The 18,884-nt window shown below is 36.3% G+C and overlaps 1 protein-coding gene across 6 annotated transcripts in view; it reads left to right on the top strand.

Moving 5' to 3' along the window:
* PDE5A (phosphodiesterase 5A) overlaps positions 1-18,884 on the top strand; it is a 188,032-nt gene that overhangs the window by 115,078 nt on the left and 54,070 nt on the right. For all 6 annotated transcript variants that reach the window (XR_013828122.1, XM_079919930.1, XM_079919927.1 and 3 more), the window contains exons 8-9: positions 7,856-7,964; positions 9,393-9,480. Coding sequence is in view for 5 of the 6 variants with exons in the window: in XM_079919930.1 (XP_079776056.1) it covers positions 7,856-7,964; positions 9,393-9,480 (197 nt within the window). In the remaining variant the exon portion in view is untranslated. The remainder of the gene's footprint in view (positions 1-7,855; positions 7,965-9,392; positions 9,481-18,884) is intronic.

The following is an 18,884-nucleotide window of genomic DNA, read 5'->3' on the forward strand; positions in this document are numbered from 1 at the left end:
CACATTTTTTTCTATGAGTCTGTTCTGCTTTGGAATCAGCCATAGGATTTAACTAACACCAGAAGGAAGCCTGTGATCTCAGTCACACCAATACATGTACCCTATGGCTAGAATCAGACCAGATCTCTATTGTAGTTCATTTTTTTTCATGTTTTTTTTTTAAATTTTAAAATTAGTATTCATTTTTTGGTGGTTGTTAACTGGTACGCAGGAACAATAGAAAGTATTAACATATCAAGGTTATACTTGTTACTGGCCCAATTGTATATTTGCTTTCTGAAGAATTTTAAAAAGGATTTAGAGTAAATTACCAAGTGTTCTTGTCATATTTCCTTTTGCACCCTTAGCAAAACAGTGGTGGTTTTTGCTTAAGCAATAAAATAGTCTAAGGAATATAAGTCTGCCAGGGTAAAGCGTCAGGAATTCTTGGGCATAATGCTGGTTTTATCACATTATTCCTTATTCATTTGTTTCAAATTATTTCACTCCCTAAAATAATTTGTGTCAATTTATATTACTCCTAATTATTGATATTATAACCGAAAAGCCTCATATGATCATGGAAATAGAACATTCTTTTAGCTTTACTATTTGACATTAAAGTTCCAGATTTTTTATTCTTCAGTTGACTTATCAGAGAATTATTTCATATAGGTGAATGACGCCACAGTTAGTACTGTCCTCAGTAACCAAGCTCCTTGGTGGTGATACTTTAAAAATAACCTCTGTGCAAATCTAAACTATAGAACATTCTATAGGATAACTGGCCTGGTCTCTTCAAAAAGTCAATGTCATTGAATAAAATGGAGGCAGGGACTGTTCCCAGACCTAGCAGCCAAATGCATTATGTGAACCTTGATTAGATCCTGGTTAAAAACAAATAGCTATCAAAGACATTTGTTAAGCCAGTTGGAAATCTGAATATGGACTGGATACTAGGTGTTGGTGGGGAATTATTCGTACCTTTTCTTTGGAATTAGGAAGATATTGTGGTTAGTAGGAGAATGTTCTTATTTTTAGGAGATTCAGGCTGGTGTATTTAAGGATGAAGTGTTATGATGTCTGCACCTTAGTTTAAAATGGTCTGCCAGGGCGGGGGTGGGGGTGATAAATTAGAAGGTCGAGGCTAACATATACACGCTACTAAATATAAAATAGATAACCAGCAAGGATCTACTGCATAACACAGGGGCCTATACTCTATATTTTGTCATAAACTATAAGGGAAAAGAATCTGAAAAAGGGAAAAGAATCAGTTATACATATATATGTATATGTATAACTGAATCACTGTGCTGTACACCTCAAACTAACATGACATTGTAAATCAACTATACTTCAATTAAAAATTCCCAACAAAAAATAAAATAAAATACGGTTCAGCCAAAAATAAATAAGTAAATATATCTAAATTAATGTATTTAAACAAATAAATGTTTGCACATACATATACAGATATAGCTAATGTGGCAAAACATTAAAAATAGTTGAATTTAGGAATAGGATATTCATTTTACTTTCAACTTTCTTATGTATTTCAAAAGTTCATCATAAAAAATTGGAAGAAAATGTTTGTGATAAAAACTTGGAAACAAAGTAAAATGAAAAACACCTCTGTAGATCATATAAAGTGCCTGAGTTTGCAACTGCAAGAACAAAATACTTAAGTGCACAGCCTGGTTTTGTTCCGACCCTCCTAATTAAGACTGACCCCATGGATCAGTGTGAGGTCTGCAGAAGCTGTCTTCTGCCCTCTGTACCCTTTCCTTTCTTCTCTTATCTTTTCTCGCATTTCCTGTCCTCTTCCGTGTTCCCCATCAAGATGGAGAAACTGTTGACTACAGTGATTTAGAGTTGTTAGTTTAAGTGATTATATTTAAATCAAAACTCATTTCAAGACTGTTATTTTAACAATATGATTATTTTAACAATATGAAAGACCTTTTCTTCTATTAAAAGAATTTCAGGAATTAGCAAAGGAGCAAATGTAACTTGGGGGCAGGTAAGGAATGGGTTTGACTCAGAAGGTACACCTAACTTAGGCCTTGACTGGTGACTTGGGCGTGGGATGGGTAGTCAGGGTACCATAAACCATGGTATCTGTACCCAGAGATTTTCTGCTACGCTGGAGTTTTTGGTTCACAAAGTTAGAACAGAATAGCTGATCTTTATTTCCCTCTTGGCATTGCTGGTAGTGAACTGAAGTTTATATCCCGTCTCCACATCTATTCTTTTCTAAGCTTCTGTGTGTATATTTTCTGGCATATTTGACATTGTTTTAGTTGAAGTTGAATCCTTTTTGAATATGTGATAATATGTACATGTCCTGGAGAGTATGTATGTCTCTTTCTTAAATACTGGTATTGGGCTATACTGCCTAGGTCAGTTATGAAGTCTTATTCTTAAGAGGAGCATTAATAGATACTATTTTGATTTTATGATACCATACATTTTTGTTGCTTTTTATAAAGAACATTTTAGAAAGCTTCTAAACCTGTAAATATATGATTATTTTACTATTTGGCTTGCATAAATAATAAATTGCTATATAGACAAATAAAAAAAGAAATATATACATGTATATTTAAGAATTTACATATATCCAGAGGACAGTAGGAAAATCAGTATGATAATGCATCTTAAATGTATAAAATGATGGGAATTCCCCGGCGGTCCAGTGGTTAGGACTCAGCACTTTCACTGTTGGGGCCTGGGTTTGATCCCTGGTCAGGGAGCTAAGATCCTGCAAGCCGTGCAGCATGGCCAAAAAGAAAAATATTTATATAAAATGATGAATTATCTACATTTACCTTTGAATATTTGTATAGCAGCATATGCCTGTGTAATTTTATTTTATTTTATTTTATTCACATTTGATTTTTGTTGTGAAGTCAGACAAGTCCTCTTATTTCTCTGATAGCTGAACAAGCTCGTGACTTGGTATGATAGTGACCTCTACTGGTCAATATGCATTTAAAAAAAACTGAGGTCCTACTATATATATATTTAAGTCTTAGTATTTATTTATTTATTTATTTATTTATTTATTTCATCTTGATCTTTTGTTAGCACTTTTACTTTGTTTCTGATGAATATCACGTTCCCTCTCTGTAGGAAAAATGGAAGATATCTTTCCACTTTTAAAAATTATACCAAGACAGTCTTAGTATAAAGATTGTTTTATAAAGGATAAATAGGTCAGTGTGGTTACCTTAAAAGAGACTAATTTACATGGATCATTTAAACTGATTCATTAACTGATTTTACAGTAACGAAAATTATTCAACACCAGTGTCTTACATTAGCTAATAGTTAGCCTTTCTTATAATGATGCAATAAAAGTCCTCTTAGTGATGTAAATATGGTTTTATTTTAATAAAATTAGATTTCAGGCTTAATTTTGTGAAAACTCCGAATTAAAATGGTGTTTAGTAACTTCAGCTTTTTGAAGGACTAACTGGTATTGACACTTGACCAGCAGATTCTGTATTATGTTTCTAAAATTGCTTATTGATAGAATTTAGGCCTCTCCAATTCTCATTATTAACCACTTTGTCAATCCAAACACTCTTCCATGAGATGAAGAGCTAGGCAATTGGATGATGTTAGCAGTAAGCAAATCATCCTTTTTAGGCAGTTATGTATCTGTTTGGTATTTTTCCAACCAACCCACTAATTACCTTTTATAAATTAAAATAATTTGTTGAAGACAGTTTTGAAATGTTAAGTGTAAAAATAAAAAATATTCAGGGTGAACATTACACATAATTTTTAGAATCATATCATCACTGGGATAAAGCACAGTAAACTGTTGGAGTTTGGGTCACCCAAGAATTCAGAAGGGAAGCTCATTTCTAGATGGTGGGAGATTTTAGAGTTTCTATGCTTCGATTCAAAGGAAAAAGTGAGTGTGATGGGGTACAGTTTATGTTAGCTCTTAATTTTAAGAAATAGGTATTTTAGTGCTATAATTCCATATCAGTTAACTTCATGTTAATTTTAAATGCACATTTTGTCATACAATGACAAATACATAGAATTACTCCTTTAAGCTCACTTTCTTGGAATACATATACTAGTTAATACTTATTAGTTATAACTATATTGGAAAACAATTATAGTTAAATACAGTAACACCTACTATTTTTAAAATAGTAGAAAGGTTTTTACTACTTTAAAAAATGGTAGATACAGAGTGTAAGAGTATAGACTCTGAAATCAGACTGATTGTATTTAAACTTAAGTTCCACCACTTACTAGCTGTAGCGCTTTGTGTGAATTATTTAACCTCTCAAAGCCTCAGTTTCTTCATCTGTAAAATGGAGATACTGATGGCAGGATTGTAGAAAGGACCAAATGAGTTAATGCGCATAAAATGCTTCAGAAAATTTCCAGCACATAGTAAGTAGTCAGTAAGTGTTAGTATTTCTGTGTCTCTTTGATGTGTTTTTTCTGTCTTTGGTTCACATAACCTGAAGTGATTCCCATTTACATCTAAAAGCACAGAAGTTTCTCAGCGTTTCCAAGCTTCATGTCCCTGACTGTCTTCCCAAGGATGTACTCACGTACACCTCCCTCGATATCCACTGTGCAAAAAACCTTAGAGGTCTGAGTTAGCCCAGGCCTTCCAAGAAGCAGATGCCAAGACTAGATTAAATGTGTAAGACATTTATTAGGGGAACCCCATGTGAGAGTAAAGGGGGAGGGAGCTGGGAGGGGATGAGAGAGCCGTGGGCTCCCCACACAAGTCTGACCCAGAGTGAAAGAGAGGGTAAAGAAGGAAAGAGCATTGTGTGGAAGTGTCTTAGGCAGCCGAGCAGTTCTAAGGAAAGATTGGCCAGGCTGCTGGGGAGTTCTGTAGCCAAAGCCTCCTGTCAGAAGCATCCTGGGTCTCCCAAGCCTGGGCTACCTTAGTGCCCCTGCTGTGTGTGCTCCATCTTTTTCCAGGAGCTGCCCTGGGAAGAGTGTCTGCAGTACAGACACAGTCCTGGGTTTCAGAGCACAGTGACTAGAGACACTGGTCATTTAGGTCTCCTGCAGTTGTAGGTCTGAGAGGCACATTTGCAAGGCTACCAGAATATTCTTGTTATTTAAAGAAAGATCCTGTCCCTTTGCATTGCACTTTCAAAATCATCCACTACCTGTCCTAACATCTTCAGCCTGAAACCATCACTTTATTCCTAACAATCTGTAGCTGTTTAATGTTTCCCAAATATACCTAGAACTCTTCCATTTCAGCAATGTTTTTATACTGTTTTTCACCCTCCTTTTCATTCTTGATGTCTTTCTATGCATCCTTAAATCTTACCAGCCTTTTGCGCATTTCCCTAGTAGCCCGTCTTCTCCAGCCCACTCCACCAAGGGGTTATCTGTCCATCTTCTCCACATGTGGCGCTTTCATTGTTACCAATTGTATTAGTCAGGATTAGGTTTGAGTGTGAATCATAAAAACCCCAAGTAAAAATAGCTTAAATAAGAATGCAATATTATTACTCTCTCCTGTAAAGACCCAGAGGCAGGCAGCTCAGGCTCTGTGTTGCTGCTCTGTTCTACAAAGGCCTCAGGGACCCAGGTACCTGCAGGCTTTCTACTCTGCATCTCTAGGGAGTGGCCCTTCCCTTCAGCGTCCAGGATGCAGCTGCAGCCTTCATATCCACGTTTCAAATGGTAGGATGGGGGGCAGGGAAAGAAGGCGCAGAGAGCATACATCAGCTGCCTTTTAGGTAAGCTTTCTAGAAGCAGTCACATTTCCTGTTGCCTAGAACTTATATCCTGTTGCCTAGAACTTAGTCACATGATGATCCCAAGCCACTAGGGTGGCTGATAAATGTAGTCTTTATCCTCAGCGGCCATGTGTCTAGATAAAGAGAAAGGGAGAAGAGTTACTGAGGGACAGCTGGGGGCTTCTGCTCTAGACTCTGCTCAAAGAGGACATGCAACTAGACATTGTATTATTAGTCATTCTCTGTCACAGTCCTCTACGAGATTGCAAGCGCCTTATGACAGCTACTGACCTCTAGAAGTTTGTCTCCCCGTGATGCTAAGGGTGACTCTCATGGACGAAGTGCTCAGTCTTTTGTTATTGAGGGGAGGAAGGAAGAATTTATTAGCACTTTTTACAGAGTAAGAGATAAGATGCTATCACATAACCTTAATAAATCTAATACTAATTTTTCACTAAAGTAACCATCAGGAAAACTTAAAATTTTCAGGGAATTGAAAAAAGAGTTAGGTGTCTATTGACTTAAAAGTAATTTTAATACTCCTGCTTCTCTGTATCAATGCCTATACATCTGAATTTATGATCTCTGGCAAGTTGCTTAACTATTTGGGTTTCATCTGTCTCCCACTGTTGACATAACGATGAAGATAAGAACAATAAAAGTCATCATCATCATCATCATTTTAAAAGAGGTTTGGACAAAGATATCCCCTCCCCTCCAGTGTATTTCTTTCTCTCTGTAACTACCTTTTCATTTTTCTTATCTTTACTGCAGTTTCTTGTTTTCTTTTCGTGAGACTTTCGCTGTCCATGAAATATTTGTGGTTTTAAAACAGTTTTGTTAACCTACATCCTACACTTATAACCTTTTCTTGGGATTCTACCCAAATAATATGTATGAAATAGAAACCCAGGAATGTCCTAGGTCTGATGTGTCTGACATTTTGCATGCCTTCCCACATTATCAATCTAGGCTCAGAAAATGTTCAGTCTGAAGTTCATATATTCCTGTGTTACTATTGTCATTTCCCTTTCATTCTTTATCACTTGTATATAATACTGGACATACGGTCAGTACCTGATTTGACCAAATTACTGTTAACCTAAAATGTACAACAAAGAAAGGAAAGACTCAATTATCTTGGCCAGGAATGAGGCCACGACTTCAGGAATCTTTGTGGAATCACAGTGATTGAGAACATCATTTGAAACCACTGTCCTAGAAGCAGTTTGGCAGGCTGAGCGAGAAGGATGGAAGACAGGAAAAGATCAGCACTTGGAGAACTCAGACCAAGTGGACATTTGTCCTGAGGCACATATTTTATTTTGAAATGTCTCCCACTATTAGACTTTCCTATTTTCTTCAGTTAGTGATCTTACAGTTAATACAGGCACATACTTATGGCCGGAGTAAATTTCTATAACTTGACCCTCTTTGTGGAATTCATCCCCATCACCAAGGAACATAGGAAGTTTCCAGATGAAAAGATGTGTTCTGTTCTGTTTTCCCAACTCCATTACTGGCACTGCACTTATGAACCCTGTGACATCAGGTTAACCTTTTGTGATCAACCTATTAAGCAAGAAACTGGGAAAATGTTGTAAGTTCAAAAAATTTTTTTTCAATTTAAAGCAGAAAAAAGAAGAGAGAAGAGCTTAATAAAATTCTTCTAGGCCTGCTCGATTTTTCCCTTGGTCTGAAATGTGTAAAAGATTGTCTTATTGGAATGGATAGACTAAATAAATAACTGAGGAAGTAAAAACAGACACTAGACTTTAGTCATTCTATAATCTGATGAGAAAATAAGACATAGGGAAAATTCATACGGATTTTAAACAGCACAAAAATGAACACGCCCATTAACAGTGGTAATAAGATTACTTAATGACGTTTTAAACTTGTTTTAGATAGCTGAAAAATTGTGGGTCTTTGTTTTTTCAAAGCATTTCAGTTATAGTAACTACCAAAGTTGTAAATCATCAAATATGTTTAAAGCTGCATTTTCCAACTAAGATATACGCTTTGCTCTATAATTTAAGACTGGTATGTTTCTCTTATAATCATCTATTTGACTCTGTTTTGCCTGCGTTTTTTCACTGCACAGAAAGAACTCATCTCTGTTATCTCCACAGGGAACGTGATGCGAACAGAATCAATTACATGTATGCTCAGTATGTCAAAAATACCATGGAACCACTTAATATCCCAGATGTCAGTAAAGATAAAAGATTTCCCTGGACAGTAAGTAACCCAATTTTAGACTTGGAGCTTGAAGGCTGTTTTCCTATCAGATCTGCACTTAAACTAGTTACTCTTTTTTTAAAAAAAATTTTTTTAATTTATTTATTTATTGATTTTTGGCTGCGTTGGGTCTTCATTGCTTTGTGTGAGCTTTCTCTAGTTGCAGCGAGCGGGGGCTATTCCTCGTTGCGGTGTGCGGGCTTCTCATTGTTGTGGCTTTTCTTGTTGCAGAGCACGGGCTCTAGGCACGCGGGCTTCAGTAGTTGCAGCACGTGGGCTCAGTAGTTGTGGTTCACAGGCTCTAGAGCACAGGCTCAGTAGTTGTGGCTCACGGGCTTAGTTGCTCCGAGGCATGTGGGATCCTCCCGGGCCAGGGCTCGAACCCGTGTCCCCTGTATTGGCAGGTGGACTCTTAACCACTGCGCCACCAGGGAAGTCCCAAACTAGTTACTCGTAACTGAAGGACTGGCCCTAGAATTGGCTCTTTGGGAGTGATCTGTGCTTTCCGTGATCTGAGGAAGGAGAATAAAACAGCTTATAACATCTGTTGAGAGGTTATCAGCTGTACTTGAGTATTTTTCTCTGTACTTTTATTAGTTTTTTAAACATGTATTAATGAACTATCATAAACTAATTTTGAGGTAATTTAACTATTACCTACTTAATGACATTCTTTAGATAGTATGGCTGGAGTTCCTGAGTTTACCCTCAACAATTAAGTTTCATATGGCTTAAATGCCTGTAATTGGTAATCTACCGCAGTGAACAGCTCTGTGGAAAACTGAATATCTGTTTTCCTCGAGAGCAAAGCTACAAGGGTCAGTTTCTCAGACACTGAAAACTTTGAATTCTAGTATTTTTTCTCATCTAACTTCAGAAAAGCATTGCAGTTTGAGGCAGCTGCCTTGACTTTGTTATTTGCCTACCTAGGAGACCTTTTTAGAATGTTAGCGATATGGGCAATAGATAACAGTGGGAAAACTAAACAAGGACAAATTTGTAACATGTAGAATCCTAGGTGGTGTAATGCTTTTGACTTCTGCCCCTCTTGTTAAGTTATTTCAGACATCCACTACACAGGGATAGTAGAAACTGAATAAATACTTTGCTTACTATTACTGTAAGCTACTTGGAGAGTTTAAAATGGAAAATAAAAGAAATACAGGTAAATAAAATGGAAAATATGAAAAAAAATTTTTAAAGAAAATAGATATTTAGTATTTTTAATAATGTAAAGACTAATTGCTTTATAGTACATTTATGTGAACTTCATTATAATTTGTACATTTTCTGCACTCTGATGTTATCTCCAGCTAATAAAAGATGAATATATTAGTGGCTTCCGAGGTCCAATATAGTTTCTATAGCATCTAATGGACAAACAGTCTTCTCATAATATTTAGCTGTCTTGTTTTTGTTTTTGTTTAGAATGAAAACACAGGAAATGTAAAACAGCAGTGCATTAGAAGTTTGCTTTGTACGCCTATAAAAAATGGAAAGAAGAATAAAGTGATAGGTAAAGCCTTTTTGTTGACTTCTACTCTGCACTTATTAAAGAAAAACATGTATTCTCAGAAACTTCTTTCAAATGTAAATTTAAAGACTAAAATGTTTGAAAAAAAGATAAAAATTGGAATGATAAAAGAATTTTGAAATAATTTTATATTGATAAATGTCAACAAACATTTCCTAAATATCTTATTAACTATGATGTATTTTGGTAATTGTAATCCTGTTTCAATAGAAGTTTGGTTTAAGAATGACATGTTGAAAGTTAGCAAACAGGGAGATCAAGTCGATGATGTATATTGTTTTAGGGCCTTACTTCTTGGTTTCTGGTTTTTCTTTTTTGAATACATGGTTTAGATTGTAGGTTGTATTCATTGAACACTCCGCTGCTTTAGGCACTTGGGATAAGTCAGTGAACAAGCAAAAACCCCTGCCTCAGGGAGTTTACATTCTTACATGAAGGTTAGTAAAATATGTCTACTGCAGGAATGATGGAAGGAGGCATTCTCAGAAAAATGAGATGATGTTTCCTATTATCGACATATTTATTTCTTGGCATTGCAGGTTATATTAAACGTAGAACAGAAAATGTGAGGTTTTATATGCCAATCGTGCATGAGTGACACTGTGAAAACAGTCTGAACTGTTAAATATTCTCCCAAGAACTTGGAACAGAGGCTAAACTTTTAAATAAAAACCCTAACGGAGCAAGGCTTAGCTATATAAATTTACCTTAAAAATTCTGATGAGTTTCCAGGTTGTAAGATTTGACTGTAATTTTATTAAAGAAGAGTGTTGGTCAGAAAGGTGTGGGGGTGGGGGGGAATCGTTCATGAAAATGGGAGGAAACAAGGACAAATATTGAAAGTGCCTCTCCAGTTGTGTGCAGTAGTCAGGGAACCTTTGCCTCTCACGTGGAGATGGATGAAGAAGGTTGTAGCAGTGTATAGGGTATGCTGACCTCTTGGCAAGGCCAGCACTTGCGTGGCGATGGATGCAGCAGGTTGTAGCTGGTACTGCTCGGTGATTCCAGTCCGTCTGCTGGCATGCATCCTCACTGTGAGATGGATACACGGGCTTATGCCATTAAACAACCCACCAGTCTGACTTCCCTTGTTCTGATGATTTTCTTTCCAAGATATGTTAACTCATAGGAAGAGAATGCATTCTTCATATCCTCTCGAATACACTGCTCGCTTTGCCAGTTGTTTCTCATTGTAAATCGGTGAACTGGGCTTGAGGCAATAGGCTGAGTTGCAGGTGCGCGTACTCGGGTTCCTGGGACAGATCTATTTCTTGTTGGACATTGATACTATTCTGGTTTTATAAATCAGTCTTGTGAACTTAGGTACTGTTCTCTACCCCAGAGAGTGGGATCTGTCCTCAGCATGGTAAACTAGTTTGTAACCCTACAGGGCTGGGCTTGCTGACTCCAGGGCATTGCCTCATAAAGCCTCTTGGAAACCAGCCTGGCGATTCCCTGAAGGCGGTTCATCACCTGCGCGCTTCTGAGCTCTCAGAGAAAAAAGTAGAGCCTAGTGAATCCATGTGTCAGCTCTCTTTTCAAGATTATCACCGATCAGATCTCTAATATAAACAACAGAAGAAAACTGACAAGGGTGCCCTACAATATGAAACTACATAAATGTTTAGGATATAAAATTTTATATTCTAGGAGTTAGGTGAAAACTACATTATAAATGTTATGCTTCCTTTTTTTAAAATTTTTTTTGAATTTCATTTTATTTTTTTTACAGCAGGTTCTTACTAGTTATCTATTTTATACACATTAGTGTATTTATGTCAATCCCAATCTCCCACGTTATACTTCTTTAAAATGCTTTTTCATATAAGTATAGAGCTTACCACAAGATGCCTTTGACCTTTGAAAATGTGAAATGGATTCCAGAAGCAATGCATCATTTACTAATAAGTTCTGATAAGAAGGAGGACAGAGTGGCAACTTGCCACATCAAGGCACATCATCGCTTTTTCTCAGCAGCATCTCTTTGGAATAACTGGGAATGGGGAGTGGCCGAAGGAAGTTATACATTAGGCTTTTTCATCACTTTACACATGTGATAAGTAAGAGGATTTGGGGGAAGTGCAAAGGTCCCTGGATGGGAATAGGGCTCACAACATCCGGCTGGCTCCACTCTCCCTTTAAGCATTTAAAAGGTTATGGGTGCTTCCCTGGTGGCGCAGTGGTTGAGAGTCCGCCTGCCGATGCAGGGGACACGGGTTCATGCCTCGGTCCGGGGGGATCCCACGTGCCGCGGAGCGGCTGGGCCCGTGAGCCATGGCCGCTGGGCCTGCGCGTCCGGAGCCTGTGCTCCGCAACGGGAGAGGCCACAACAGTGAGAGGCCCGCGTACCACAAAAAAAAAAAAAAAAAAAGGTTATGGGCTTCGAGCCCTGCTCCGGGAAGATCCCACATGCTGCAGAGCTGCTGAGCCTGTGCGTCACAACTACTGAGCCTGCGCTCTAGACCCCGCGCGCCACAACTACTGAGCCCCTGTGCCACAACTACTGAAGCCCACATGCCTAGGGCCCATGCTCCACAACACGAGAAACCACCACAGTGAGAAGCCCGCGTACCTCAAGGGAGAGTAGCCCCCGCTTGCCGCAGTTAGAGAAAGCCCGTGCGCAGCAAGAGCCCACGCAGCCATAAATAAATAAATAAATTTATTTTAAAAAAAAAAGGTTATGGCCACATTATTCAACTAACTAACCTTTCAGATCCCTTCAGAATCCACATTCTGTGTTCCTGTCACTGTTTCAGACAAGTGAACAAAGAAAGAAATACCAGTTGAAATAATCAGACTTCTCTTGGCATACATTTTGTGTCACCCTGCTTGATAACAGAGTCAAAAGTAAGTAAATGTTGTCTTTGGAAAGGAGAAATTCCCTGCCAATAAAAAGAAAGAAAGAAAGAAAAAATGATTTCCCTGGTGGGGTTTCTGGGGGGGCATTTTCAGGTTAATTTCAAGAGGGAATATTTCCAGTGTTCCCTGCTGTCTTTCTAAGTGTGACAAAACAGAGAATTTGAATTCTCAACTATACTTTGTACTCACAGATGCAGCATGGAAAATATCATGGCCATAGATCACTTTTCTTACATGTCACACAGACCAGATTCTGCCGGTATGTAATTCTAATACAGAATCCCCACAGAGTTTCCATGCAGAAAGACAGACGGGCCCATGTGTTTTTGGTAATCTTCTTTCCCTTCCTTTTTTTTCCCATTACTGACAATTAGATGAAATTATAGACATTAGACCAGTATGGCGCCTGTTGTATCACCAAATGTATTCCCTGAGGTATTTTTTCATATCAAATGTTTTCTCAGTGCTCCGGCTAACACAGAGTGTTTCCACCACTTTGTTTTCAACACTATTAAGAAAATACTTCCTCATTCAAATTCACTCATTTTAACCAATTATATCCCCTATTTATTAGACTAAATTTTCCATGTCAATTTCAGGGCATATTTTGAAGAAATTAGTTCCATTTCCATCCAAAAAATATTGTTGAGAACATCTCCACTTTAAATAGCTTACATTTTCATCTTTTTTTTTTTTAGTGAAAAAGTAATAAAAATCATAGTGGTATACCACACGTTGTTTGACAGTGAAGTATGAGAGGGGAATATGTATTTCTTACTGAATATATTTTCTAAACTGATTTCCGTCCTAATGCTCTGCTCATCTATGTGTTGCAATATGATCCCAAGGCATAAGTAAATATTGTAAAATTATGTAAGTTTAAATTTGACTCCTTAATTTTATTTTTCGTATTAAATTATATCATTTGGCAATATCACTAACTATTCGTTTGTTTTTAAAAATATTTGCTAGGATTTTCCTAATGCAGATATTACACTGTGCAGTGTCGTCCATGGTACATACTGCTTATATTGCTTAAAGTATACAGTTTTTCCCAATTAAAGAATTGTTAATTATGATTAGTGATAAGTGCCAGGAAATAAGGCTGTAGGGGCAGTAATAATGGGAAGAAAATGAGAAAAAAATAAAACTAGGAGATTATAGCTTGAAATTATAAAAGTGAAAATCTATAAAATAAAAATAAATATAAGGATTATAGTTTCAAGAATTGATTGAAGAAATAGAAAAATAAGAGAAACCTCATAGTAGCCCTGGAAAACAGAGACGCTTAACCTTTATTGGACCAGAAACATTGAGGAATTTCTAGAAGATAGGAAGAATATACTATTTGTAAGAATACATTTTATACAGAATGGGAAAAATTTGAGTAGAGATATCAATATCAGACAACGTAAATTTTAAGGTAAAAACATATAATATAAAGAATCACTTTGCATTGATTAAGTTAAATTCACAGAGGAAAGTGTAAGTGTCATAAATGCTTCTATAAAGTAAATAACATCATTGACATACAAAAACCAAAGCTATTAAAAATACAAGGAGAAATGGACAAAATGGTGGTCATAGTGAGAGTCTTTAGTACCCTTTTCATAGAATGTTACAGTACAGGAAAATATAAGGAAACATTAGAATTGATTAATACAGAAAATGAAATGGATTTAATTGGCATATAAATATTTACTTTTATATTTCATAATTTAAAGACACAAATTCCTATCAAATATTCATCAGAAATTTACAAATATTAGTGATACACACACATGCAACACAAACTTAGTCATTTCTGAAAAGTAGAATTGACAGCCACTGTCATGGATCACAGTGCATTAAAACTAGAAATGTGTAATAAAAGGATAAACTGGAAGGAAAAAGCTCACTTAGAAACTGAAAAACATTCTTCCAAATGACAGAAGAAATCAAAAGTCAAAATGAAAGTATAGCATTTTAGAAAATTAGTGGTTGTATCAATTTAACATAAAAACTCAAGGTACAAGGTCAAAGCTATATATATAGGAGTTATATAGCTTTAAATATTTTGCCATTATTAATTAGGACATAATGAAGTTATTTGAACTAAGTGTTCAACTGAAGAAATTAGAAAGACAGCACCTTTCTCTTTCTCACCCTCTATGCTGCCCCCAAAGTAAACAAATAAATAGGAAGAAAATAAGCAAAGAAATTGAAAAGATAAATTTATGAAATGAGAGGGGATAGTAAAACGAGATAATGGGCAAACACAATAAAAATAAACACAGATAATGAGGGAAATAAAAGAAACACAAATAGGAATGAGAAAGGAAATGTAATTACAGATACAGAAGAAACTTTAAAAGATGTTAGATAATACAATGTACCAAAAAAATAATATGTTTTGATGGAATGGAGAAATTCTATAAAAATTGGTAATAACCGGTACTAACAGAAGGAGAGTTTAAAATTTTTCATAGAAGAGGGTGTGGGGAAAAGGGAACCCTCTTGCACTGTTGGTGGGAATGTAAATCGATACAGCCACTATGGAGAACGGTATGGAGGTTCCTTAAAAACCGAAAAATAGAACTACCATATGACCCAGCAATCCCACTCCTGGGCACATACCCAGAGAAAACCATAATTCAAAAAGACACATGCACCCCAATGTTCATTGCAGCAATAGTTACAATAGCCAGGTCATGGAAGCAACCTAAGTATCCATCAACAGATGAATGGATAAAGAAGATGTGGCACATATATACAATGGAATATTACTCAGCCATAAAAAGAAACGAAGTGAGGTGGATGGACCTAGAATCTGTCATACAGAGTGAAGTAAGTCAGAAAGAGAAAAACGAATACCGTATGCTAACACATATATATGGAATCTAAAAAAAAAATGGTTCTGACGAACTTAGGGGCAGGACAGGAATAAAGATGCAGACGTAGAGAATGGACTTGAGGACACGGGGAGGGGGAAGGGTAAGCTGGGACGAAGTGAGAGAGTAGCATTGACATATACACTACCAAATATAAAATAGATAGCTAGTAGGAAGCAGCCGCATAGCACAGGGAGGTCAGCTCGGTGCTTTGTGACCACCTAGAGGGGTGGGATAGGGAGAGTGGGAGGGAGACGCAAGAGGGAGGGGATATGGGGATATATGTATACATATAGCTGATTCACTTTGTTATACAGCAGAAACTAACACAACATTGTAAAGCAGTTGTACTCCAATAAAGATGTTAATTTTTTTTTTCATGGAAGTAGTTGAGAAAGTTATATTTTTAAAGTCACTAACAAAACAAAACAAAACAACTCTTGCCCAAAGTAAATTCTTACCAAAGCAATCAGAGGACAGGAAAGAATGAAATAAGGTGAGGCATGGAAAACGCAAAGGCAAAATAACTTAAAAAATGATATGATTGTTGAATGAAAAAACCTAAAAGAATCAGCTGAAAGTACCTATCTAAAAAGAGACTTGCGGAAGTTCCTGGCTATCAAATTATTAAAAGAAAATAACTTTTTACAAGCCAAGACAAATTTGTTAGAAAATAATAATGGAAAAATCATCCTGTTTACAATAGTAACAAGGAATAAACTTGGTCAGAAATAGGAACATCTATATGAGGAAAACTATAAAAGTCTACTAGATAACTTGAAAGTCTTTAAGTTATCTTTAAGTAAGTGAACTGATATAACATTTCCTGACAATAAGAATCTATTATTTAAGATGTTAACTTTTTGCAGATCAGATTTATATCAATTTTAATACATGTCCTTATAAGATTTTTTTTTGAGGGGGTAGAGGAGTTCTTGACCAACATATATAAAATTCATCTGGAAGAATAGCATAAAAATAATCAGAGTTGATGGATAGAGAATTGCCTTGTCAGAAATTAAAATAATGCTGTATAAGTAACATTATTAAAAGTATTATATGTGTGCTAGAAGAGATGGCAAGATTGATGGAACACAGTAGAAAGTCTAAATGCAGACTCAAGTCTGATATAACAGTTGTGTTACTGTGCATAATAGAGTATATTTCATTGTTTCTAAGGTGCCATTGGTTGAAAGACACCATTTTATATATCTTTAAGAAAGAGAAAAATGATTTCAATTACATAATGACAAGCAATTGATTAGGATGCATACTGATTTCATAACATTTAAATGTGAAAAAAGTACATAGTTGAAATAAGTATGAATTTATTATTTAAGGTGACAATTCAAATTATTAAAGAATGGATAACTATTTATGTTTTGCAAGAATCCAGTAGCAATTTAGGGAAAAAATTAAGTAGAATTAAAAGATTAAATGTGATAGAATGAATCTGTAAAAGTGCCAGAGGAAAATATAGGTTTGTATGTAACTTTGAAATGGGGAAGCTTCTTTTAAAAGCAAGACACTATAGTTGAAAACTTAAAAGATAACTGTTTTAGTTACTTGAGAAATGAAATCTTTTCTACAACCAAAAAACTCCCTAAGTTAAGATAATTGACAAATAACAAGTGGGAAAAAATTATTTGCAAGGTAGGTGACAAGGGTAGAAGGGTAAGTCTTACACATTAACAAGACAGGATGCTAATTTTGGAGCCCATGTTGTGCAGGAGCGAGGACAGGAGACCACAAGCAGGATATAAGAATTGACCCCCTGCTCTGCCAAGAGGCCAAAAGGAAAACTGTGGTTGGTAACAACATCTGATCCCTGGAATTATAGAAAAGGAAACATAAGTGTGTGTTTAGAAACTGTCCAGTCCCTTCAGCATAATTTCCAGAGATGCCTTCAGTGCCAACTAGCTCTCAGAGCTGCTGTGATGACCGTGTGAAATAATGTCTGGACAAGTACTTTGTGAACTCTAATATTAACACTGATAGTTTGCTATCTAACTGTACTACTTCTTGGTTTTCTCCTAATATATTTTTGAATGTTTTATTTTATTTTTGTATATAGTTATTGGTTTTCGTTGAGTGATTTTGTTTTATTTTTGGTTCTGCAATAACTACTTTGTTTTTATATATAAGTGATTCTGATTTTATATGGTTTACTAGTAGATGTGGCATTTCAAATGACCAGTTTTAAATTTCATTATTGTACTCTTCATCCACTCTTCCAGATCTTTAATGAATAAGTTGTGAAAACCATCTGTAAACGGGCCCAAGCTTTACATTTTCTCAAAGAACCCTATTTGTTTGTTATGAACCTTTTCTTCTTCATAGCTTTTTTTTTTTTTTCCGACTTGGGTATTTTTGTTTGATAGAATTAAAATTTATGAAGGGTGTAAAGAGATCAACAGGATTGTCTTGAATGCTGTATAAATGTGACTGCTTTCAAAGAAGGATTAAATTATATTCCTAAAGGGATAATTTGTCTTTACCCATTTTCTTGCCCTGAGCGTAACTCTGTGTCTGCGTGTCTGTATCTGTAGAGGTGGATTGTGACACAGACACACCTGAGCTGTGGTTGTTACAGCCAACTCTTCCTACTTGTACACTTAACATGCCATTTTAGTACCTTTCAATTCCTGAGGTATTAGTTAATACCGTTTAATATATTCATTCAATGACTGTTGGCTGAGGCCCAGATTTGAACCGCTGTCCAGGAAAGAGTTCCTTACCTCGGTACCAGGCCCAGCAGACTGCCTGACGGCCACGTCTCAACCCCTCCGGGTTGTCTTTTCCTTCCCATACATGCAATCAATCTTATGCAGTGATACAAAGAAAAATCTTGGTTATGAAAAATGGCCATCAACCAGGAGAAAGCTTTAGTAAGAATTGAAAGGCAGTCACATTGTGATGTGAGGATAAGGCACAGAATGCGTGACCCTCAAGAAAATGTGATTTGGGAGATAGCCAGAAGCCTATATAAACAGTTCCATATTTATAATTTGGGGATTCACAAAGGTTGGCGGATATAACCCAGGCGTTTTTACTGTACGTGGGACATGGTCTTTTAAGGTAATGAATACCGATTGCCATATTTACTCACAGTTTTTACTTGCAGTGTCCAGATTCATTATGTCTTGTTTAAAATTTTTCTTGATAATGGAATGTGTTTGAGAAGTAATCTCTGCCGTACTAATACAGATACATAAGGATGCCTTTACTGTCTAAAGCAGAAAAGCTCCCACAAACAAAAAAGAGCAACATGAGAATACAGATAATTTGTAGGGTTAAAAATAAAGTGCACACCAGTGGTAATAAAGGGATTTCATGTGCAACCGTGCATCATCATGGACGCTATAAAATCCTTTTGTGCTCCAGGAAAAATAAGAGATAACAGAATATAGTCTTCATGGGAAAGTGGTTTGGGTCAGAGCTGCAATCCTTCATTCTTTCATTAACTCAGTAAACATTTTTTGAGTCCTGCTATATGCCAGGCATTGCTGGCTGAGGAAGTGGAACTGAAAAAATAAAATCTCTAAGCCCAAGATATGTACGTCCAGAAAGAAAGACAGAAATAAAATCCCCCATGATACTCCAAATGATAAAGTTAAGGAGATAGAAAGGAGAAGTGGCTGCCTCACCCGGGAAGTG

The sequence above is a fragment of the Stenella coeruleoalba genome (assembly GCF_951394435.1).
Source record: "Stenella coeruleoalba genome assembly, chromosome: 4".
NCBI lineage: Eukaryota > Metazoa > Chordata > Mammalia > Artiodactyla > Delphinidae > Stenella > Stenella coeruleoalba.